Genomic DNA, 25,564 nt, shown 5'->3' with positions numbered 1-25,564 from the left:
GGTATATAAATAAAATTTATTATTATTATTATTATTATTATTATTATTATTAATGCTTGTAAGGTGGATGGGTCTTCCAGATGATGGAGTGTTTAAATTGTAGCCCTTTTGTTTTTCTTTTGTTTCTACTACCTTTTTTAAAATCAAAGAACAAAATCTGTTAAGAAAGAAATATGGAACAGTGGCACAGTACCTTTGCTTTTAAGCAGTAGGACCCTTCTGTCTAAAATCACCCTTTATGCATTTTTCCTCACTGAAGCTCACAGCTGATAAGCATGAAAAGAGAACTTTTGTTTAATTTTTTAAAATTTAAAATTAAATTTAATTTTTAATTTTTAAAAATGAGGGGCAGCACGTCATCTTCCCCTCTCCTACTGTGTGTGGAGGCCCACCACATGAATGGGAACCCTTCTTTTTCAAGGTTCCTGATTGTGCAGAGAGCCTCCACAGATAAAGAGGGCTCACCTCTTCACACTAGTTCCTTATGGGAGAAGAGCAATTATAGAAAGGTTATCCCATTTTGGGAGAAAGGCAGTATACAAATCCCATAAATAAATAAATAAATAAATGTGTGTTGATTTACAATGGGAAACAGAATTACTTATCAGGGCTAGTGTAACCATCCAGTAAGTATATATTAAGAATATAGCCTGAATGAATGTTTCCATTAGGCCCGGATTGCTGTTTAGCCAATTGGACCAAAGAAAAAGAAAAGGTGTGGTGCCTGTCTCCTTCTGCAGTTGTTAATCTTTCTATATCAGTGTGCAGGATATGCTGAAATCAGATGCTTCTCTCATTTCCTGTGGATGCTATTCTTACAGAGGCAGACTTGAGGGACTGTCAGACTTCATGAGAAGCTTTTTACTTTTACCTTAGAAACAGATTTTCTTAGAGACAGGGGAATCCTAAAGAAGCTTAGAGTCTTCATATTAAAGTTGGCTGAATATTTAAACATAGTCAAAATGCTTTAGGGTAAAGCATTTCAGTCTGGTACTGTGTAGCAAGTGCTGTGTAGTAAGCGAGGCACAAAAATGCAACTCCAAATAAAGGAGCAATACACATTTACTTGTGAAGACTGTCAAATTAAATGAAGAAGTTTTCTGTTGGACTAGGCACCACAGTCAGCCCCCCATATCCATGGATTTTACATCCACAGATTCAACTATCCATGGCTTGAAAATATTCTGTCCCCCACAAATTTTGGTTTCTACGGTAGTTGGGGTGTGGTGAGGTGTTCCTAGAACCAATTCCAAGCAAATATCTGAGGCCCACTGTACACTGTATTACAACTGAAAGCACAATGGGATGTCATCTGTAAAACAATAAAAGTATTAAAATCTTGACCAAATAAAAAAGAAAGGAGGAGACACTGGCAGATAGGTTTTTGGATTGTGTCTAAGAGTAAAAAGTACAAGAATAGAAAATGCTCTATCCCTGGTAGCCCCCTGCCTAATTCCATAAGATAGAAGGTGGATCTGTTTACTTTTGTTTGTATGGTAGAAAGAATAAGTTCTTTCAGCTGAGTTCTCTGATACAAAGCAGTATGGGAGGCCTCGGTGACAAGGGATTCACAGTCTAAATTATGTTGGTTGAAGAACACAAAAGAAGGGATGAGACAAAAGCAACAACTAAGAAACTGGCAGAGGGATAGAAAGAATGAGAGAGTGATTAATATAGCAGCGCTGTCTTATTTTAGTAAACATATGATTCTGTTTACTTACTAAGAATGCTGATTGACCCAGTACACAAGTTCCCACACATTGCCCTCGAAACATCCAAAGCTGGCAGCCACATTTTGATCTGTGTTCAGTCTTGACAGCATTTAACTCAAATCTGGAATTTATTTACTACAGAGAAGATGAATTGTATCTCTTAATTTGCTCCTTGTCATGTAGTAGCAGTGTGGTTGAGGCTCACTTGTTCAGTACCAGCCTCTTATTATTCTTTCACCCTGAACATGCATTGATAGTTTTATATATGGTAGTGATGATCTTGGCTGAATGAGTAAGATCTGGGGTTGCATCATAGCTTGCAGAATTTTTGCTGACTGTCTACTTACAGACAAGCAACCCTTGGGTTTTTTGTTTGTTAGCTTTTTATCTTTTGCATGCTAAGGGCATAATTACTGTGCCACTGTCTGTAGTGACCTTCTCCAAACACCATATTTGCTGGAGCAGCTCCCACCATAACCAGGCTGGGGAAAGCAGTCTACATGCTCTTTTGTACTGAGATATTCAAGAGCTGATGACAATATTTTCTCTCCCCTTCACTTTACTTCATACTCTGAACTATTGATCTGTTGAAAATATCTCTGATTTAGACAATCTGTAAACAATTTATCAGGGTTAATGCTGGGTGGTAGGTAAGTAGGTAGGTGCAGCATGGCCTTGCATAGCATGGCCAAGCAAGGTTTGTTTCATAAGACCATGAGTTGCAGGTGTAGAATGTTGCTGAAGATACACTGAAATACCAGTGCATTTAGTTAGAGTTTCCTTGTATTGGAATGAATTAATCTTGTATTTGGGTTTCAAATCCTAGGTTACTCACTAACTCCCTCTAGCCTACTTCATAGGATTGCTCTGCCCCCAAGGTTAGCTCTATGTATATTGGCTTGATTTTCCTAAAGAAGGAAAGGTGTGATACAAATGCAGTAAATTAATAAATCATATTGGATGACTCCATTTTGAAGATGATGAGAATTAGCAGTGTTTACAATTTGGATTTGCTTGCGAATCAATGAGAATTCAAAACAAAGAAGGTATGCCATTTCTTTCAGCATAGGACATTGAGATTGAGATGTGTGTATTAAAACTTCTGCTATTTCACACCTAATCTTGAATTACAAGCAAAGAAAAATCTTGAACACAGTAAATCTGGGGCCACCCTGGCCTGCTAAATGCATTTATTAAAATATCTCTCCTTTTATTTGAAAGCTGAGAACAAAGTCTTTTGTTGCTGTAGAAAGAAGTCTTTTATTATACATTTAAGTATCACTTTGTAATATGAACATTGAAAATGGGAAATCAGTTCAGAACATCCTAAGCCTGTTTCCAGTAATTCCAAATACAACATGTTGAGACAATTTGAAGTCACCTCTTACCATTCTAGTCACTTAGCTCAAATCTCATCTTTCTTCTCATTTTTCCAAATGACAAGCCCTTGAATTGTTCTTTGACCACTAGTTAAACAATTTTCAAATAGGTCACATCTTAACTCAGACTTGGAGTTTAATCTGCTTGCAAGTGTGTGTCTGGAAGTGTTATTGGTCTGCATTCACTGTAGATCCCAGGAGTGTATTTATTAGCAGCAATTGGAAGACTCCAGCAAAAGCCAGGGCTTCTGGAACTCTTTATTGGGAAGCAGAAAGCAAAGGAAAGAAGCTGAAGAGGAAGAAGAAGAGAGATATGAAGTAACAGTCCAGGGAACAGCTTTCCAACAGTTGTAAACAAGTTTGAACAGAGTATTCCCAGCAGCGTAATGTGCTCTCTCCAGCCATTAGTTGTAGAAGAGATATTTGTCTGCTCAAGGAAAGTTGGCTGAAAAATCATGCTTTTGTTATATGACTTTCTAACTAATGATTGCATTTTACTGCTCATGCATGCCAGGCTTATGATTCACTGAGCACTTTCCCTCATGGTTGGTCAAAGAAATGTATGCATCAGGGAACAATATGTGAAGTTCTCTGTTTATTCTCTTAGCTGCTTCAGACTCACATAAATTGAGAGCTGATTCTCATCTATGTGAACAGTCTTAATCTTTCACATGTAGTCATCCATATTGGCAATTGGAAGGCAACCAACATAGTTAACAACTATTTCAGTTACAAACCAAAATCCATGAGTGATACCTTTTATTAGCCAACCAAAATGCACAATATACTTGTTGCAAGCTTTCAAAGCTCCATGGGCTTCTTCATCAGGCAAATGTTACAAACCAAACAGGAGAAAGAAAAACAAAACAAAACAATTGGAGATGTTAGTCAGGTGTCTGCATGTTGTTTCAGTCCTTAGTAAAGAAGTTATGATGGGGAGGATATTTTTTGCAGGCAGGCTCCTCCTCCTTCTGACCATACGACAATAGGGAGATTTTCGAAGTCCGGGAAATTTAAAGTCCATTTGCATCTCAACAGGGACCTGTCTTTGCAGTCCAATATGTCTCCATTCCTGTGAGGTCACAGGCCTCTTTGTAGGCAGAGAACAATAGATTCCTCCAGAAGTCTCCATGTTTTTGCATCAGGAACATTTTGGTGATGGAGATTTCAGTTGATAGCCATTTTTCTAGCTCTAAAATCATAGAAATTATATTGTGAATGATATATATGGCTACATGGCTCTTGCACAGCATTACTAATGGAAGGCTAGGATGGTTTCTATGTTTCTCCATGTGCAAGATACAAACACCTTTGTCACTTCTAGAACCTGTTAGCCAATAATCAGAAGACCTCTTTGATTTTTGAGAAGGTTCAAACCAAATGCAATATTTTTGTAGGTTTATTGTTTTTACTGTTTCTGGATTCTTTTGAATTGGAAAATGTGTCATCAAATGCTTTAAATAAAAATAAAATGGACCATTTAAAATGATCATAAATCAAGTAATATTTAATATTCTCAGTTTCTGTCATGTCTTTCTTTCTAATGTGCAAACCAGCTTTAGCCCCACTTACAAGTTAACATCAGCACTAAACTTCACCAAGGCTAATGTTACATCATATTTTGTGTCTAATGGGGATTGATAATTCAATCTCTTCTGAAACTCAAGATATGAATTAGTATTGGGTGGGGAAGGTAGGAAGGAACAAAGTCAGAGGTGACTTTCTTTGTTTTCCACAGCCTCTTTGACTGAACACACCAGATAGTTAAAAATGCTATGCATTTATCCACTTGAAACATACAATGCACATATATGCAACATTTGAGCACAGTTAACAACTACTCTGGGGAGCAAAGAGAAGAGAAGGTATCTATGGCACGGTACACACTGCCAGTAAGTGGCATACCAGTGCCAATGCTAGGGTTAGGGACCGTGTGGCAACCACACAGTCCCTAACCCTAGTACATAGTGGCAGCGTTACTGCCATTGTGACGTAAGTGCTGCACATCACTTACGTCTCAAGTGCGCCAATGGTGCACTTGCAATGTCACTGTAGCGCCGTAGAAAGAACCCTGAAATACAGCATTGTTTTTGTTCCACAGTGATGACATGCCGTTTGGGGGCTGGGCCATCCCTGCGGAGGAAAAACAGGCACCGGCAGGCTGCCGTTTCTCAGTGGTCTGTCCTGAGCCTATATGATGGCATCAGTGTTAAATAGCCAGTGTTGTCCCACCTTTTGTTCTAGGCTTGCAGAATTCATATTTATAAACATTTAGTAGATAATAGCCTTTCACAATTTAATTTTCACACTTTATATTTCCAAAGTCAGTATTAATAAGATAAAATTTTAGTGTATGATTCTTACATGCAAGCAAACTACTAGAATTACTTTGACCCATGGAGACATTTGAATAAAGATAAAGATGAAATGCTGTGACAAAGAAAATAGGATGTTCATTCTGATGTATTTCAACAGGTGTTCACAGAAATAGGTATTAAAACCGTGCAATCTGTGAATCACTGCTTTAACAAAATAAGAGAACATTTTATTTCAGTCTTCAAATAGGAAATGCTTATCAATATTTAACATTCATAGTGCTGATGTGAGATAGGTATTAATATAAGAATATTAATATGCAGGATGTTTTTGCTGACAGAAAAAAATTGATGTTGTATTATAATTCAGTATTGTGAATTTAATGTATATTTACAGAAGATAAGCAAACACTTATACCGTACAGAAGCAGCATACAGTGCTCCAAACTTTGCCACAATATGTAATTATGAAATTAGCATGTAAACATAAAGGAAGTTTTTGAAATGTCCTACCCATACTCCAGGGGATAAGAAAATAAATCATAATGTAGGAGATGGCTTATGTTTATTGCCATTATAAAACTTGGAGATCATAGTTCAGAAACTTGTTTATTCTGAACAGAACATGGGCAAAGTTACTTTTTGTAACTACAGATCCCATAATCTCCCAGCCAGGGATTCTGAAGATCTGACTTGGCCATCCTCTGGTCCCACAGTAGTTCATTGAAGGTAGTGGTAAGTAAGTATAAAACTAAGCTTGCAGATAAGTGGTGTGTATGTTTACTTGGAAGCATATTCTGTTAAGTTCAGCTGTGTTAACCCCCAAATTAAATAAGAAGAGGACTCTGTAACACAAGCACCAGCATAAGGCTGCTAAGGATAGGACACAGTAATAGTAGTATAGTGTCATGATGGCTTGTGATATCATGTTGGTCCCAAGAGCTAATCCAAGGCATCACTCTAACCTTGCCAATATTATGTCTGTGACATGCACCAGTTCCAGATGTTATGTGTCATTTTGTCCAAAGTCATGTTAAGGAACTGAATAAGCAAGATAACATTTGTATGTTTTTCTGCCTGCCTTTAAGAAATGCCACCTTTAAGAAATAGGGGGTTAGAGGCACCTGGTGATGTGACACAATGTGGTCCCTGGTGATGCCATTAAGCATGATACCTGAAGCATCAACAATAGGTTCTCAGAGCATGTCATGCAAATAAAAAAACAGGAAAATGAAGTTGTTTCAAAACCAATGTAATGTGGTCTAGAAAGTGTTTGTTGTTGTTGTGTCCCTTCAAGTCTGACTTATGGCAATCTTAAGATGAACCTATCAAGGCATTTTCTTGGAAGGATTTCTACAGAGGGGGCTTGCCATTGCCATTGCCATCTGAGGCTGAGAGAGTGTGACTTACCCAAGGTCACCCAGTGGATTTCATTGCTGAGCAGGGAATCGAGCCCTGTTCTCCAGAGCCCTAGTCCAATTCTCATACCACTACATCATGCTGTACTCTTAATGCAAGTCTAGCTGCTATATTTTGCTTTAGCTTCTAAATGGCTGCTCTGTTACTTCTAGCATATATAATAATTTGTAGAAGAGGTTATTAAGGCATGAATTGCTGTGACCAAATTCTCTCCCTCCCTCCTTTCCACAGGAAGAGGTGGGGAAATCACTCATGGCCACTGATGTCCCCTTATCTTCTAGGAGTAGTATAGTTTCTAAGAGTTTCCCCCATCTGTTCATTTGATTTTTCAGTGGCAATGCTAATCTACCCATAACAGGCTGCACCATTATCCCAGAATAAGTTATATCTGTTCTGGGAATCCTGGCCTTGTTTGTCTGGATTCAGCTTATGCAGCCTTGTTCACACATGGATTGCTAAAAGGACATTGGGGATGTAGTCACCCAAAAGTGCCCATGCACTTGGGAGTGTCAGAGACCTCTGCATGTGAAGTGTGGAAGTCTGCGAAAGGCTTTTCGACCCCATTCAGTTAGACATGGTTCCAGAGCTTCCATTGCTGGGGACCTTGATAGGGTAGGGTTCCTATCATAGGAATTCTGTAACAGGACATGGTTGTAAAGTTTTCCACAGAGATTCATGTTCAACATGAATAGGTCTTTAGTGCTGCAAAGTGGTCACTGATGTCCAGGGGCAGGACTGACATGCATGATCAAACTGACACCTCCATTGAGTCCTTTACATGCATTCGGTTGAATGCTTGGAACATGGCTAGGTTGTTCACTCATATTCAGATTCTCACAGCAGCCAAACAGTGGTTTAGGACTTTTGCAGGCCCCAATGAAAGGAGAGTTAGATTAAGGGCCAAAGCAGTCATCAGTTTTTAAAGTATCATTGAAAAAGGAATAGATATTAAAAAGAAGAGAAACAGAGAAAATAAGGGAAGGAAAACTATAGAACAAACTACCATCGTGTTGTGACTACCTTTTAAAAACCTGTATCCCTGTTAACAAATTGCTGCCAGGTTATTAGCTGCAATTTAAAAAATAAATAAATATGGATTCAGGTAATTAATCAGTTCTTATGCTTGGGAGGAGCACTGATTTTTCCAAAAGAACAGACATTTCAGCTTCCTAAGATATTAAACTTCTTTCTGAAATATTTAAAATTTATTGCAAAATCATAAAGAGGATGTGCCAAGATAAAGACATTCAGAGTCAGTCAGTTTTAATATAATTGCTAGAGTCGCAAACATTACAGATTCTGTCATAGAAGAATAAACATGAAGTCCTAATTGCATCTAGAAGAATAAACATGAAGTCCTAATTGCATCAACTGCTTCCTGGTCTTCAGAACAGTGGCAGCGGATACATCCCATATCGGTGTGATGATGAATCTGCTCTGGGTTGTGGACCTAACTATTCAAAGTGCTGGAGCTATTTTTGGAGTAGGAATCAGCACCTTGGATAATTCCTTTAAAATTTAGATTAAAGACAAGAGTGTATACATGCACTGCCCTATTGACATGGAAACTACAAACAGTCCTTGCTTCAAAGCATTCATTTATTCTCCCCCCACATCTCTTTTTCTTTCTGTCTGTCTCTCTATCTCTCTCTCCAGAGATCACCCTATTTAACTGACCCAGGAATCAGAAATGTTGTTAAACTACACAACTGTATCTTATTTATAATTACAACTTCATTAATTCATTCAGAGCGTTTGATCCTAGGCTTTTGTTCTAGTTTCTAGTACAGTACATAAAAATGGAAGATAAAATGTTAATTAAATTGGGGAGGGGGTAAAGTGTGGAGTATTTAGCTATGGTGCGTAGCTACAGTGCATATCTAGTAACTGCTTAAATGACTAATGATTCTTACTGTTCCCCACAGGAAAGATTTCAAGTCAAGAATCCTCCTCATACATATATACAGAAGTTAAAAGGCTATCTTGATCCAGCTGTAACAAGAAAGGTAAGAGTTATTGCATTAAAAATATATTGTCTCATTTCGACCAAACCATGCAGCTTTTTCTGCACTGTACCATTTCAGGCTGAGCATGGGGAGGGTGAGGGTGAGGTGAAGGTGCTTCCAGTGAAAGGGCCTACGGGTCTGTTGAAACTACTTACCTCCTCCACACACCAAAATATAACTCCCTGCAGAAAGTACAACTGAATGTAAGCATTCTCAGGGGAAATTATGATGGATTGCCCCTAGCATGCAGAAACATACTCATGCAGAAACTAACCTGTTACTCACTTTACTTGCTGGTGCTGCTTGTCATGTAAAAACAACACTGCTGAAATTCTCTCTTCTACACAGCCATTAAAGGTACAGGAATACTTTCCAGTTTTCAGTCTGGGAACCTAAGGTTTGTGTATGACTGATGTTCTCACATTCTGCTTAAATCATTTTCTCCCAAACTGAAGTCCTCCAGGAATTTTGGATTTCAGCTCCCAGCAGCCCTGTCAGCTTAGCCAACAGTCAGGAATTCTGAGTGCTGAAGTCCAAAAAAACCTGGAGGACCAATTTTTGGGAACCACCGCCTTAAATGAATAACTTAGAAGTTAAACCAAAAATTAAGGAACAATTAAGGGAGGAGGGCCATAATTGTGATTGGTTTCTGTATCATCAAATCAAATCTAAATTCAGAGAAGATAAAAAAAAAAAAAACCCTAGGATTTACAGGGAAAACAACGGAATTAGAGAATTTTATGTTAAAGGGGAAGTTGGGTGCTTTATCGGCTATATACAAGAAACTATTAGAATACTGGTTGGAAAAGGAAATCATAAAAGATAATATGATAAGATGGGCGGTAGACTGTAAAAAAGCTTTGGTCTTGTCACAGTGGGAAAAATCGTGGAAAGTAAGACTTAAATATTCTACCTGTCAAGATATTAGAGAAAACTATTATAAGATTATTTACAGATGGCATTTATCACCAGATAAATTGGTAAGAATATATGGAAATGAACTAAATTGGTGTTGGAAATGTAAAAATGAAAAAGGAACCTTCTTTCATATGTGGTGGGAGTGTGAAGAAGCTAAGAGATTTTGGATAATGATTAGAAATGGAATACAAGAAATTAGCAAGTTAAACTTAAGTCTTAAACCAGAGATCCTTCTATTAAATATGATATCAGATGAAACCGAAAGGAAACACGGAAGAATAATTTTCTATATGTTGAGTGCAGCACGATTAGTATATGCCAGATATTGGAAAGTTAGTAAAGAAATTGGAATGGAAGAATGGGTTTTAAAACTATTGGATTTGATGGAAACGGATTTGACATCAAAAAAATTGGAGGACAGAGGAAACACTCGATATCACTCAGATCAGGAAAGGAAGGAAGGCAATATAGAAAAAGAAGATTGGGAAATAATTATTGATTATATTTCTGAGAAATGGCCAAATATCCAAAATAAAATTGACAAGGGCTTCTTGAAAGAGAACTGATTACGTATATCCAATTAAATTGATATAATAATTTCCTTAAAGGAAAATAAAATAAAATAAGAAAAGACAGTTTAGGTATAAATCACAATTAAGTTATTGGGCATTACGGATATACAAGCTATTGCGTCAAATAGATAATTGGAAATTACAGATATTTAAAGTAAATAAAGAAGGAAAAGTAGAAAGGAAACAGTAAGAAAATGAAACGGTTTGGGTTTGCTTCGGAAGTCTTTTTAATTTGTCGAATGATTGAAGGTATGGAAGGAAGAAGGAAGGTATGATTATGAGAGTGATGGGGGCTGGTTATGGGGGTGGGGGGATTGAATTGTTATTTGTTATATGTGATGTGAGTTGTTGTATAGATGTTGTATGTGTTTATATTGTTTGCTTAATAAAAATTGAAAAAAAAGAAGTTAAACCAAAAATTACATTGAACAATTTAGTGAACAAATTTATTGAAGATGGCTAAGCCTCGTTTAATTTTCTTCATCACTGTCCTCCTCCTTGACATTCCAAGGCTGTAATAGCTTGTTCATGTATGCTGGACAGGTCCTCTGTTCTGCTGTCTATCATGGATTTGTTCACGTTTAGACATGTATTAGAGCTTGGAAGTAATTTGTTATAAATAATTACTTATTTGTTTTTCATTCCTTTCCTGGTTAACTAAATTATAGATATAGTAGGTTTCTGCTGTAACTTAGCAAGAGGTAACATTACTCTTCTTCCAGCACAACTGTACACTTTTAGTTAGTTCTTTATTTAGGGCAGTGTTGCCTCACTCAAATGTAGACAATGGATATCACATGGTTCAGACATTACCTTGTACTATTCCTTATGTTGCTTGATGTCTTATACTCCATTGTGAGTTCTCAGGTGGCAAGACAGTGGAAGAAAGGAGCATGCGCTTTGTACCTGTAGGCCAGTGGAATTGAGATACATTTTAAAAAGTAACCTCAAAAGTCTATTATTCTAGTTACTTTTCAGAAACAGGAAAATAAAGACCTATCAAGGCTCAGAAATGTTCTTCCCTGCATTTTATTTTTAAAAGGTGAAAATATTGTACTCAATTTTATGCTTATGTGGTTGGCTGGGCACTGAAGGTTGTGTTTGTAGGTCACCAGGAAAGAATTTGTGAGTACTATAGATGCTGTAGACTTCTGGAATAGGATGAAGTTTTAGTGGTGCTTGAGTAAAGTGATGCACCACATTGTTTAAGGGTTGTAGACCATAGCATGTATAGGCCAAAAGTTCAAAACCACCTCACACGGAAAGTGCCTGGAAGAGTTTCTGCTCAGATAGCTGGCTGACTTACTCCTCTTTTAACTTAAGCAACTGGGCATTCAGTGCAGAGAACTAATGCATTCATATTTAGAAAACAATATTTATTTGCCATCTCCATTGGCAGTCTGAACAATTAGGGCAGAAGAAGTGGGAATTTACATTTATATGAACTCTTACTTATAAAACCTGAACTGGCTTAGTGTGAAGCTTGACTCCAAAGGAGCCTTGCATATGATGGCCAAATGTACTGTGCTGTCATTTCCATTGGCCAAGGCTGATCAGGTTTAGCCACTGGAATAGGAACTAATAAGAAAATCATGAACATCTTCCCATTCTTCTTTTACCTTGAAATGGTATGAGCAGTTATGCACCATGGCATATTTACCTCAAACTGCATACTGTAAATAGGATAAATAATGATGTACAATGAGGAAATTTATAGACAAATTAGAGATTCTTAAAGAAAGTGACTTTTCATGATGATGCACATATGAACACATTACATTCTCTTGTGTGATTAATTTTTGGGAGGGTATAAATTATTGATATCTGAAGAATTAATTGTCAGATTTCAGGGGGGAAAAAGAAGGATAGATGACTGTATAAATACCACAATATTCCTTGTAGCTGTTCATTTAGTTTGCATGCAAGGTTGTAGAACACTGGGAACAAGTCACACAATCCCACTGCCTGTCCCGCGTTGCTATGTGACTGTTATATAGTGTGATAGGGAGAATGGGAAGAGCCTGACTTGAAGCACTTCAGTGGTTATCAGTGTGGCCTCCTCCAAGTCTCACCCAATATCTCATTCTTGATATAAGGGATGGCTGAAATTTATCAGGAGCTCTGCAGCTATTCAGCAAACTTTATAGATTTCTCCATATGAATGAATATTTTCAAGGGGCAGCAAAATAAATCTTTTCACACAGAATTTGTGATGGAGGTAAAGGAGGAGGTGACACACCTGCAGACATGGGTAGAGCATCCCTCTTGATATCTTAAGGATATCAAATAGTTTTTACAGAATTTTCTGGGTGTTGCTGAGGATGCTGCTGCTGACATTTCTCATGTCCTCAATGTGACCATATACTCTGCTGATATAAAAATGTTGCAGTGTTGATGGTTGCCTCCAGTATGGGCAGGGGTCACATATAAACATCCACATATTTGCATAGAGTCTTTGCTCTCACATGCATACACATAAGTACACACTAACACACAAGGATGAAAGATTTTTCTGAATTGGTACAGGTAACCATGGCGTGTTCCAGGCACGCAAAAAGTACGTACTAGGTACATACTAGGGTTAGAAAAGGGTGTCCTTTCTGGATCCCTAACCCTAGTATGTACCTAGTACGTACAAAATGGCGGCACCCATTCTACATGGGCGCCGCCATTGGGATGTTACGACCGCACCACTTCCAAATGGAGTGACACGGAAGTGATGTCCTGGCGCCGTGCGAGGATGCCTGGGGCGCCCTTTCCACGGTGCCGGAAGGAGCTCCGAAACAGAGCTCCTTCCAGGTTTGTGTCACTGGGCACAGCCTTTACATGGCTGCACTAGCAACACAAATGAGAAAGGGACCAAGCGGCCCCTTTCTCTTCATCCCCGCCGCTGTCGGGTGTCCTTGGGGCATGAAGCCCCAAGGATACCCCTTTCCAGGCCGCGGGGAAGCGGCCTGGAAAGCGGCGGATCAGGGCCTCAGAAGCTGCCGCTGTGACAGCTGAGGCCCTGATCCGGCGGGGAAAGGGGCAGGAACAGGCCACCCCAAAAGGGTGGTCTGTAAACTGCCCACGTTTTTTGAATTGCGCTTTCTACCACTAAGGAGCTTAATCATCTGTATCATCCCAGGATCAATGTGGAGGAATTTATCAGTTGTGTGTGGATTATCTGGTACATTCAGATCTGTAGTTTTGATCCTGCAATGGTCATATGTTGAAGTAACCTCCTCTGTTACTTTATGAACAACACTCAAGACAGGCTATTAGAAGATGTGGCATGAGAACAACAGTCTGAGAAAAGATATTGTTTCCATTCCAAATGTGCTGGACGTATAATGCATTTGACTTTGCTTCCTATGTACCACAACATATTGGAAAAAATTGAGGGTTTAAAAGCATATTCTGCTGCTTGGTTGACTAGCAGTCTACTTCTTTGGGGTTTATATTTTACACTGTGTCGTAATGATTTTTTCTGCTTTCTGTCAGGCATGTGACACAAGTTCTGGTGGCACAGTGGTTAAATGCCTGTACTGTAGCCAATCACAGCCGCAAGGTAGTGAGTTTGAGCCCAGCCAGGGGCTCCAAGGTCCACACAGCCTTGCATCCTTCTGTAGGTCGCTAAAATGAATACCCAACTTGTTAGGGGCAATTAGCTTACACGTTGTAAACCGCTTAGAGAGTACTTAAATGCACTGATAAGTGGTATAGAAATGTACTTGCTGATGCTATTGCTATGCTTTTTAATGGTTTTATATACCATTTTATAATTTAACTATTATACTTATTATTTTCTCTCTGTGTAAATTATAGAAATTTAGGAGAAGAGTTCAAGAATCTACACAAGTTTTACGAGAATTAGAAATATCTTTAAGAACCAATCATATTGGGTAAGATTCCTCTTGTTTTATTATTTTATTATGTTTTATCATATTTTTTATCTTACCTTAGCTTATCTTGTTTTATTTTATTTCTTTAATGGCATTTGGACAAACGACACTGGCATAAACCTTCCTAGGTTACCTTTATTGGCCAACCGAAATGCACAATATACTTGTTGCAAGTATATTGTACATCTTTACTAAGGACTGAAACAACATGCATGCATCTGACTAACATCTCCAATTGTTTTTCCCCTCCTTTGGTTTGTAACATCTTGCCTGATGAAGAAGCCCATTGAGCTTCGAAGGTTTATAACAAGAATATTGTGCATTTCGGTTGGCTAATAAAGGTATCATTGATGGATTTTTGTTTGTATTTGTTAAATGGTCAACACAGCTACCCCTGAATGTTTTTTCCCAGGTTAATCACTCCATTGGCATAGATCTGCCAGGAGTAGTTTTCAAGCCTGTTGCCTTCAGGCAGCCTTTTCTGGTTTTGACTCATCTGCTGAAGAGCTTATAAATATCCGCTATGAAAAAGGCTTCATGCGCTTTTGGTGCTGGAGAGAATTCTGGAAGATTTTGGGGTGTACACTGGTTTTGGCTAGGCCAGCAGAGGAACTATATGTTAAAATTAGTATCTTGAACATTCTCATGTAAACTGTCTTTCTGGGTACCTTTACTTACTTACTTACTTACTTTATTTATATGCTACCTTTTCCCCAGGACAGGACCCAAAGTGGCTTCCATAACAACAAATTTAAAATGTTTACAAAAAGGTTAAAACCAATTTAAAAACACCACATTAAAACACTTTAAAATTAGTACCTTGGTTGCCATTACTGAACTTCTCTCCAAGAAACCTTTAATAAACCCCTGAGTACCTCTAGGGTTTCCTGGTTCATAATGTGGAAACCACTGCTGTGGTTTCCCCCAAGGAACCTGGATTGGTAATTATTCACACAATGAAAATTAAGGGAGAGTGCATTCAGCAAAGTTTCTTCAAAGGAGAGCTGCATTTTAAATATGCTTACATTCATTTAAGTATGTTTACATTATAGATCTTCCATAAATGGATTATTTTTAAAAATGGTAGTTTTCTCTGACACCATCTTATTCTGTCTCCCAGCTTTGTGTAAACTCTATTTGAAGTGAAATTGACCATGAAATACCAAAGCTAAGCCAACATTGCTAGTACTGTACATAGTTGGCTGAGAAGCTTAACGTTTAGGCAGTGTCTTTGAGATGACATGCCAGAGAAGTCTGCAAGTTATTGCAGAAGTTTTGTCATTGGCTGATCTTCAGGTTCTAGGATTATTTCCCCCCAAACCCAATATTTACAGAAGAGGGCATGTGTGTAGCACACACATACGCACACAGACAGACACACAGATCTTTTTTCATTTTGGAAGAGAGCTAATGATTTGAAAATGCCAAGCAAAATTTACAACTTATCCAAATATGATGCCAGATGTTCACTGTGACTGGAGCTAGAGACTCCTTCTGCTAGGTTCATTAGGACTCTGAAGTCATATGTGTCTGCTGTGTAAGTCTCCCCCTTTTAGTCACTAACAGCTTGAGCAAATTGTTTGCAGCTTATGTGTACCTAGGCACATTAATCATTTTAGAATTGAAAAAGTGTCCTTATATATATATATGCAGTGAAACATTTGCTACACTCAGAGTTCCTGGATCTGATCCATGCTCTCACCATAATTCAAGATGAGAGCATTCCATTGTAAGACACTGACTGATACTGCAGTCAACAATATGTTAGTATTGAGATTGTTCCTAAGAAATTGTGTATAGGTTTGAAGCTCAATAACAGGTTTCAGGATAGCCCAGATTCTCCCTACAGACCATACTGCCAGGCTGTTTAACATCCATCTGAAATAAGTGATCTGAAGAACTCAAATGTTTGGTTGCTAAATTGTGGCATTTTACATTTTATCTTAAAATACGTTATCTTCAAGCAAAGCCCGAGAATAATCCACAAATGAGATTTGAAACAAGCTAATTTCTATGTCGCCTTTCTCCCAGAAGCGGCCTACAAACAAAAACACATTAGTTGTGGCATCTAAAATTTTGTTCAATGATTGTATCTATTACTCTCTCAAGCTGTAAGCTCATTGCCATTTTCAGGCAAGAGGGTGGGAGGCACAGAGCACTAACCATCATACTTCTATATCACTTTTCACTTAAGAAAATTTTCTTGGAAAAACTGGTTAACTAATATAAGGTTACAAGTTCCCATGTTGTGAAATTTCTTAGAATCATTTTCAGCTTGTTTCCAGGATTTTCCAGTTTTTGCCAGGTAGAGGTGTGTGTGTGTATGTGCATGCATGTGTGTATATGATCACTTCATAATGTTAAGGCAAATGTTAACTCATGGTTTCCTTTCCAGCTCAAAACTGGATGAGTGGTCATCATTTGGCAAACGGTACTAAACCTGTGAAATTGGCTGTTAGAAAAAATGTTGTTTCCTCTTCATAACATTCTTCATATACTGGCAAATCATTGTAATACAATGGAAGTTGTGAGACTAAAAGTAGATCAGAAATGCCAGGTATACTGCCCTGAGTTTCTTCACAGACAAAGGATAAATGATACAGTTCCCTTCCTTGGGAACACCTTATACTGCATTTGTATTGTCTACAGACAGTGGCTCATATTCTCTTTCCCAACAATATTTGGAGTTCTCAAGAATCGAACCTAACACCTCCTACATGGAAAGGATAATAATAATAATAATGATAGTTTATTCTTATATACCGCTATTCCTTATACAAGATCATAGCGGTGTACAGTTAAAAACAACATTAAAACAAGAAGAATAACGATAAAAACATCAATATCAACATCTAAGACCATATAAAAACATCAATTCCCACAAAATACCAAATCAATAAAACAACAGAATTCTACAACTCAAGCTCATTGGGGGAAAGCTTGGCGGAAGAGGAAAGTTTTTAGCATCCTCTTAAATCCCTCAAGGGAGGTGACGGTGCGGAGCTCGACGGGCAGGGTATTCCATAATCTAGGGGCTGAGGTAGAAAATGCCCTCTGTGTTGCACTATAATGTGCACTCGGAATAGACAGATGTTTCCCGCCCGACCTGAGAGTGCAGGGCGGATTATACGGGGAGAGGCGGTCCTCCAAGTATCCTGGGCTCAAGCCATTTAGGGCTTTATAGGTTATAACCAACACCTTGTATTGCGCTCGGTAGCGAATGGGCAGCCAATGGAGGTCTTCCAACACAGGTGTTATATGACTGGCCCTGGGGCATCCAGTGACCAGTCTAGCAGCCTTATTCTGCACCAATTGTAGCTTCCGAGTTTGGTACAAGGGTTGCCCCATGTAGAGCGCATTACAGAAATCCAAACGAGAGGTTACCAAAGCATGTACCGCGGTTTCAAGGTCAGCCCAGCCCAGGTAGGGACGCAGCTGGCGTATCAGCCGAAGCTGATAACAGGAGCTCCTGACCGTCGCGTCCACCTGGGATGTAAGGTGGAGTGACGAGTCCAGAAGCACCCCCAGACTGCGAACTGTGTCCTTCACGGGGAGCGTGACCCCATTCAGGACAGGTGGAACAATTTCCTTCCCCGGACCAGGAGAACCTATCACCAGTACTTCCGTTTTCTCTGGATTCAAACTGAGTCTGTTTTCCCCCATCCAGCCCATTACTGACTCCAAGCAGGCATTTAGAGGAGAGATGCCATCCTTAGTCACTGCATCAGTCGGAGACACAGAGAAGACTATTTGGGTGTCATCAGCGTACTGATAACACCTCGCCCCGTGTCTCCGGATGATCTCTCCCAGCGGCTTCATGTAAATGTTGAATAGCATGGGGGACAAAATCGCTCCTTGAGGGACCCCAGATGTAAGGGCCCTCCTATCGAAGCGACAGTCCCCCAGCTCCACCATCTGGAATCTACCCGAGAGGTAGGAACGGAACCACTGCAGAGCAGTGCCCCCAATTCCCAACTCCCTCAGGCGCTCCAGAAGGATACCATGGTCGATGGTATCGAAGGCCGCTGAGATGTCTAAGAGCACTAACAGGGACACGCTACCCCTGTCCATGCCCAGACGGAGGTCATCGACTAAGGCGACCATGGCAGTCTCAACTCCATAGCCCGCCCGGAAGCCAGTTTGAAATGGGTCCAGAAAATCAGCCTCATCCAAGATCCCCTGGAGCTGGAAGGCAACTGCCCTCTCGATCACCTTCCCCAGAAATGGTAACAGTGAGACAGGCCGATAATTGTTCCGAATTAGGGGGTCTAGGGAGGGCTTTTTCAACAAAGGTTTTACTATGGCTGTCTTCAGAGTAGATGGAAACTGCCCTTCCCTAAGAGATGAATTAATGATGCAGTGTAACATCTCTGTAACAACCACTCCCCCTTGAGCTGTTAACCATGAAGGGCAGGGATCAAGAGAACAAGTCGTCTTCCTAAAGCTCCGAAGGATCTTGTCCACATCCTCAGTACTAACAGACTCAAATTGATCCAGTATAACCAAGTCCACGGAAGCTCTGGATGCCTCTACTCTAGGATCTGAACTAACACTGGCGGCGAGATCAGCTCTTATCCGAGAGATTTTATCCACGAAGAAGTTGTTAAACTTGTCACAGCAGGCCTTGGATGGTTCCAAAATATGGTTCAGGGCAGGAGGGAGTTGAGTGAGCTCCCTCACAACCCTGAACAGCTCTGCCACTCCTAACCCAACATAGTCAGTAGTGAAGGATGACTGGGGTTGCAGTGCCACTCGCCCTTGTGTGAGCATTTGTCACTTGAAGAATTCTGTTAACATTTTCTTTTTGTATTACTGTTGCAAGAGCAAAAATGAAGGATAATTTTTAAAAAGTTGACATATTCTGTTGGTTGTAGACTTGCAGTTGTGTATCTCAAAGTTTGCTAGAGGCTAATGTGCCAGAAACATCAAATCAATTAATTATTATAATAATATTATTATGTATATATAGAAAAGTCCACAATCAGTATTAATCCAGGGAGCCTTTATAAAGCTTTATAACTGGCTTTATGAAGCTTGTGGGGCTATAAAATTCATACGTGTAGATTGAGAACAGCAACCAATCTAGAATGATTAAATTGCTGTGCTGCTTGTATTCTTACCCAAGAGAGAGAACGTTTTCTCAGTAGGCACTTCCAAGAGCACATCCACGAGAGGTTAGGCTGACCTATTGTTCTTTTTTATTCAGAGTGATTTTTGCCATCCAAGTTGAATTATAGTTGAAGGGAACTTTTTACTTAGGTATTTCTTAGTTGTTGTTTGTATTGCTGTGAATATTTGTTACTTGCCTTAAGTGCAGTATTTGGCAGAAATGCAGACTATAAGCTTAATAAATAAATAAATACTAGATTCCTTTAATTAGAAAGCCTGTAGTTCTGTGATAATAGAGCGCCAGATCCTGTCTGTTCTTGAAAGCGAAGCAGGGTCAGTCCTAGTTAGTACTTGGATGTGAGACTGTCAACCCCAGCTACTGTGGTTCAGAGGAAGGTGATAACAAAACACATCTGATTATGTCTAGTCTAAGAAAAACATATGAAATTCATGGGGTTGCTGTCAGTTGATAGGTGTCTTGAAGGCACACACATACAGCTCTGTGGTGGGAGTCTTAGGTACTTAATTCATCAGCTCTAGTTCTGTTTCCCTGACATCACAAACTTATACTAATTCCCCTTAAAGGCACTTAGGCTTCTCCAGAGTCGTGTTGTATACTTTCATGTATTGTTTCCTTATTGCCTCAGATGCTGCTGCCGAATAACCACAGGAGACCGTGCTGGAGGAAAGGCCACAACTTTATTAAGCAAACCATTGGTAGGGTTGGCACAAAGCATGAGGTCAGGATCTGCGAAATCAAACAACCCCACGTTTGTCTGATTAACCACAACCTGGCACCCACCAGGCATTGGGATGACCTAGGGGCTAAGGACCACCGTATGACCGCATCTCTGCCATGCGTTCACATATTCACTAAGCCCCTAGTCACCGGGAGGCGCTCTCGCGTTATGGCCCCCGCAATGGCCATACACCTGCCCTATTCGCCCCCGGGTCCCGACTGACTCCCAAACCAGAGCTCCGTAGCCCTGTTACCACACCGTGCAGATCCTGGCCTATGCTGCCGCCCCAAAGTTGTGACAAAAAACCCAAACCCAAGCGGTGGGTGGGTGGGAGAAGGCTCAGCTCCTCCTCCCTTCCTGCTTGGCTCCTAACCATCCGGAGCCAAGCGCCGACTGAGGGCCGGTTCTGGCAGCACGGCCTATATAGGCCTAAGCCCCGCCCTCAGTACCACCTGACCAGGAGACTCCTCCTCCAGGGCAGCTGAACCAATCATCTGCCCTGGAGGACCGGAACTCCCGGTCACCGAGCCCAGCTCCCAGAGCGTCGCGGGGCGGAAGGGCCTCCCTTTCACCCCGCGCACCAATAGGGAGCTGGGGCAAGCCCCAGAGCACTCTGGGGCTTGTAGTCGTTCGCTGCGTCTAGCGGCAAAGCGGTCAGCCCGCCGAGTCGGGCAACCGCTTTTTATTAATCATAGACAATTTAAGTTTGCCCAGAAGCAATACACAGGTTATCACTAGGTAAGTGTAATACTATTAAATATACCCAGCATTGCCAAAGTAAAAAACATTTTGAGCCATCCCAGGGGCTTTAAATTTATTTTTGAAAACAGTAATATAGTCAGATATCATGGGCTATTTTGGGTATGATTCGGTCCAGTTACCCCTGTAGAAGACTACCCCCCTCCAAGTGTGTAGTATGTATCTTGGATTGTTTTGGCATAGTTCAATTGACCTGATTTTGCTTCCATGTTATTGTTTGATCAATTGGCTGCCTTCCCAAATTTTCTCAAACAATAAAGCCAGGGACAGCACAGAGACACTATATTTACACTGAGATGGTTAATGAGATGCTTTCATGCACACAAAATGGAAAAATTCCAGCGGTGTCACCAAATAGTGCCACTAAATTTTTCCAAGGAGGGCTGTCTCACTCTGCTTAATGGTAAGATCAATTTTGTTGGACTCTTGAAGTTCTTTGGTTTTGGTGGCACCATTATGGTCCTTGCTGCAAAGATGCTGAGTGAGCAGCTTTTACACAATATATTTTCCATGCTGCATAGGTGTGGATTTGTGTTTTGTTGTTGTTGTTGTTTTGCAGGGGAGGGGAATAGATTGACTTTCTCAAATACAAATATGCTAATCTCTTTCTAAATGATTTTTCTAACAGATGGGTCAGGGAGTTTTTGAATGAAGAAAATAAAGGCCTAGATGTTTTGGTAGAATATTTGTCATTTGCACAATATGCAGTCACGTAAGTAACATATGGTTTACCAATTAATTGAGTTTTGGGGGTTGGGGTAAGCAGGGAAGGGTATTAAAATATGTTGGCATTAGCAGGATGAAAAAAAATATATGTACTGTGGTCACTTGTGGCCCTAAGTCTTCAGAAGGTTGCTGCTAGAAATCTCCTTTTTTATGATCCATGTTGCACACCTTATGTCTATATGAATGGAGTTGTGGCAGGTTTGGGAACCTGGGATGTTCTGTACTGTTACGAGGCCCACTCTATACTCAGGGAAGATAGTCCATATCTTTGGAATATATACTAAGATCCAATGCTGATGTTCTGAAGAAGCAGGGAAAGCAAACTTATGTGTGGTTTCCAGTCCTCCTGAGTGTCACAGGAAGTTGCTGCATGCCAAATCTCTTTAGTTGCTTTCTAATATGATTGGCAGCAATTTTCCAGAGTCCTGAGCATTGGACTTTCTCATCACTGCCTACCTGAGATCCTTTCAACTGGAGAGAAGGAATTGAATTTGGGCCCGCAGTGCACAAATCATATGCTCTGCCACTGATGGTTCTATGACCACCCTGCCCAGTGCAGTTGTTTTTCCTGGTGCAGCTTGCAGAATGAGATCCTATCTTTGGTGCAGCACAGTACTAATGACACTGTGTGGTGAAACCAAGATGTTCCACTTTAAATAGTACAGAAGAAGTGGAGAAAGCAGAAGCATGTCTTGGTCATGCTTCTCCTTTCTCATTCTCTGTCTCTGATACAATAAGCCCGAGTAGTTTCTATAGGATGATAGTGGTAGTGGTTGCTACTTGGGGAAGTTGGCTTGGACATCAGAACAGAGAGGAAGTTGGCCTGGACAGAAGTTCAGTGCCCCCTTTATATTCACTGGCTTTGAGAAACCTCTTCTCTTCAGCTTCAGATGCTCTGATGACTCAGGAATGCAGCAGCAGGCAAAGGAGCGTCTTCTTTTTTGTGGTTCTTATGGATTAGGGCCACAAGTTCAAAAATGGATGGGAGTGCGACTTTATTTTTAGATTTTGGAAATGAACAAGAGTTTTCCCCCCATTGTTTCTTAAAAAATAATATGACTAGGCTTATATTTTAATTAGAATAAAGTTTACAGTCAATAATTACATGTTTTTAAATGTAACACTTATAGAAAAAATGTGGCAGGAAAATGTTCTTCCTTTGAAGAGTTTAAATGTTCTTATTTTAAACACTTCCTTCACAACTTTACTTGCAACATATGCTTCTCTAATTTCAAGTTCTGGTAGCTCCATTTGCAAAGAATTGTACCATTGGACAAACAGTGAAGATGCACCAAAATATAAAGACAATCTATAGTTATCACAGTTATGTATTACAATATGTGGAGTTTGGTCTTGGCCATTGTTATCAAGGTGAATACTCAATAGCATATTGACTGTTAAAGCTAAATTAGAACCATGTTTTGGAAAACTTACTTCAATCATCTTACTAATCAGTCATCAAAGGTTCTAGGAGCTGTCCAAAAATGTAACTTTCCAAAGCTTTCATAAGAACATATCACTTACTGATTCATTAAATGAAAATTGGGAGACCTGAGATTTAGCATGTATTGCTGCAAAAACAAAACAAAACAAAACAAAACAAAATAGGTGTCCACCAAAAAGTCATACAATATTAAAGTTAGGAAAAGGATAAGACTTTCCCTCAGTTGGCCTTTTCTGCTTCTCAAGATCCAAATTTAATGTGAAATGTATGTTAAACCAGCACTTTTTTTCAGCTCAAGGGGAAACATCTTATGGTCTGCTCTGTTATTTTATCATTGACTGTAATCTATTGGGACACAATAAATCTGCAGATGTTCTGCAGAAGGACGGGAAAATGCTTTTCATCTTTCTGTCTTTTTGTTTTGTTTTGTTTTTTCCAAACCCACATTGAAATCAGGAAAGCAAGCATGGTGTAATGGTTTGAGTGTTGGACTACTATACTGGAAGACAAGGATTTGAATCCCCTCTTGGGCATGGAAACCTACTGGATAACCTTGGGCAAGTCACAATCTCTCAGCCTCAGAGGAAGGCAATGGCAATGCCCCCCTGAAAAACTCTTGCTCATAAAACACCATATAATAGCTTCACCTTAGGGTCACTGTAAGTCAGAAATGACTTCAAGGCACAACAACAACATTAACATCTCAATTTCTTTCCTTTTCAGCTTTGACTTTGAAAGCTTGGAAAACAATATGGAAAATTCAGTGGAAAAATCTAAACCTTGGAGCCGTTCCATTGAAGATCTTCATCGAGGAAGTAACTTGCCTTCTCCTGTTGGAAATAGTATTTCTCGGTCTAGCAGGCATTCTACGCTGAGGTAAGGAAGTGAGAGGATTTGTAAGGGGAGTGTGTTTCTGAAAGAAGACTGCCTTAATTGTGCCATAATATTTTAAAATGGAGTGTCATTATGGTTATTGTGTTCACACATTAAGATATTCACTTAGCAAAAACACAAAAGAAACTTTCATGCTTATGAAATTCACGTGTTCTTGGGAGGGGTATTTATATTGCTATGAGGAAAGTATATTTTAGTGAGTGTAATGCTCTTATTTTTGTAGCTTTTGCTTGCTAATAATTAATATGACCCTGGCAGTGCCCTACTCTTTGTTTATATTGTGAAACTCCAAAGCAATTAGGTCCTGCCACAATGAATTGTTCCTTGATTACACTGCTGAAGCACTTGGTGCTTCCGAATGCTCTTATTATTTTATAAAAGAAATAGACACATAAACATATACATTACACAGAATTAATTTGAGATAGGCTTGAAAGATTATCCTGTGTTATAATAAAATATATAATGTATATTTATTGGAGCTGTTGCTTATGTTATTTACTATGGCCCTCTTTGGGTGTTGCAAGCCCTATTCAGGCATAATACTTATGAGTAAAAGCAACACAGAAGACCACTGCAGTCAGCTCTGTCCATGACTTTCTGCCTGAGTAGCACTCATTTATATAGTGTACCCGCGTTATATGCGGCTTTGAGCATATGGGGCTCAAGCATCCCCCGCGTAAGGCAAGGGCCCACTGTATATAAGTGTGATTGTTAATGACTACAGCTGTTATGTGTGAAGATCCTTTCATGGCAGACATTCATGCCATATATATGAATGCCATGGGTTGGAACTAGTCAGCCCTGCCTGCAATTTAGGGCAAGCTATTCATTGTGCTTTCACTCATGGATTGAGTAACTATAGTCAGTGGCATCTCTTGTAACGATAGCCAGTGGTGTCACCCAGTGTGGTAACTCATAGTGTCACCCTCATGGACTTTCCTCATGATGGGGATAGACAGCTGTCATGAGAATTGGGAGTCCACACATATGCACATGTGCCACATCACACAACCACCCCATTGTCAGTGCTCAGTTTCTGTATGCACAAGAGCATGCACCAAGACTCAGAGAAGTCCTCCCACAAAATAATCCCCTCCTCTACATTCTTGGTTTGCTGGAGTAATGGTATGCACCGGGTGCTGCCTGTGGGGATACATGGCTGGCTTGGTCAGGGCCAGAAGGATAAACATGGTGAATCCTCCTCTACTTCCTCCTCATCCTACGGAAAAGGAGCTGCAATGGAAGCCAGTGGGATGAAGGTGGTGGAAAGCAACACAGACACACTTCAGCACCTGCTACCAGTCCTGCCATTGCTGTTCCTGATTACCAGGATGTGGCCCAGTGCAGGTGCAGAGGGCACTGCTGCATCTTCCTTCCTGGCAGTGTCATCCTCTCTGACAGTGTCATCCCATGTGGGGATGATCCCACCCTATTATGACACCACTGACTATAGGCCTCTCAACTAGTCGGTTCTATCTGCATGATTAAACTCATATGGGCAGAGAATGGGTCATGCCCTGTTCCTCCCATTGCATCTCCTCATCTGACACACACAGACACACCCCGCAACACACTGATCACACATGAGGGGGCTTGGCTCTAGAGGAAAAATATGCTGAACCTGGTTTACTTCCCTCATAACTAAAAATTGTCTGCTACCAAAACAGAACTTTGGCACAGGCAG

General features: G+C 40.0%; 1 protein-coding gene across 12 annotated transcripts in view; it reads left to right on the top strand.

Annotated features, from left to right (window-relative positions):
* The window catches only part of FMNL2 (formin like 2), a 267,683-nt gene that overhangs the window by 152,750 nt on the left and 89,369 nt on the right, over positions 1-25,564 (top strand). For all 12 annotated transcript variants that reach the window (XM_089520017.1, XM_089520020.1, XM_089520011.1 and 9 more), the window contains exons 3-6: positions 8,751-8,831; positions 14,129-14,205; positions 21,442-21,525; positions 23,707-23,859. In XM_089520017.1, coding sequence (XP_089376143.1) covers positions 8,751-8,831; positions 14,129-14,205; positions 21,442-21,525; positions 23,707-23,859 — 395 coding nt within the window. The remainder of the gene's footprint in view (positions 1-8,750; positions 8,832-14,128; positions 14,206-21,441; positions 21,526-23,706; positions 23,860-25,564) is intronic.

This window comes from Sceloporus occidentalis, unplaced genomic scaffold, assembly GCF_023333645.1.
Source record: "Sceloporus occidentalis isolate IW3139 unplaced genomic scaffold, rSceOcc1.0.p SCAF_4, whole genome shotgun sequence".
NCBI classification, from domain to species: domain Eukaryota; kingdom Metazoa; phylum Chordata; class Lepidosauria; order Squamata; family Phrynosomatidae; genus Sceloporus; species Sceloporus occidentalis.
Note: the sequence above shows the minus strand (reverse complement) of the source record. Positions and strands in the feature narration are given on the sequence as shown.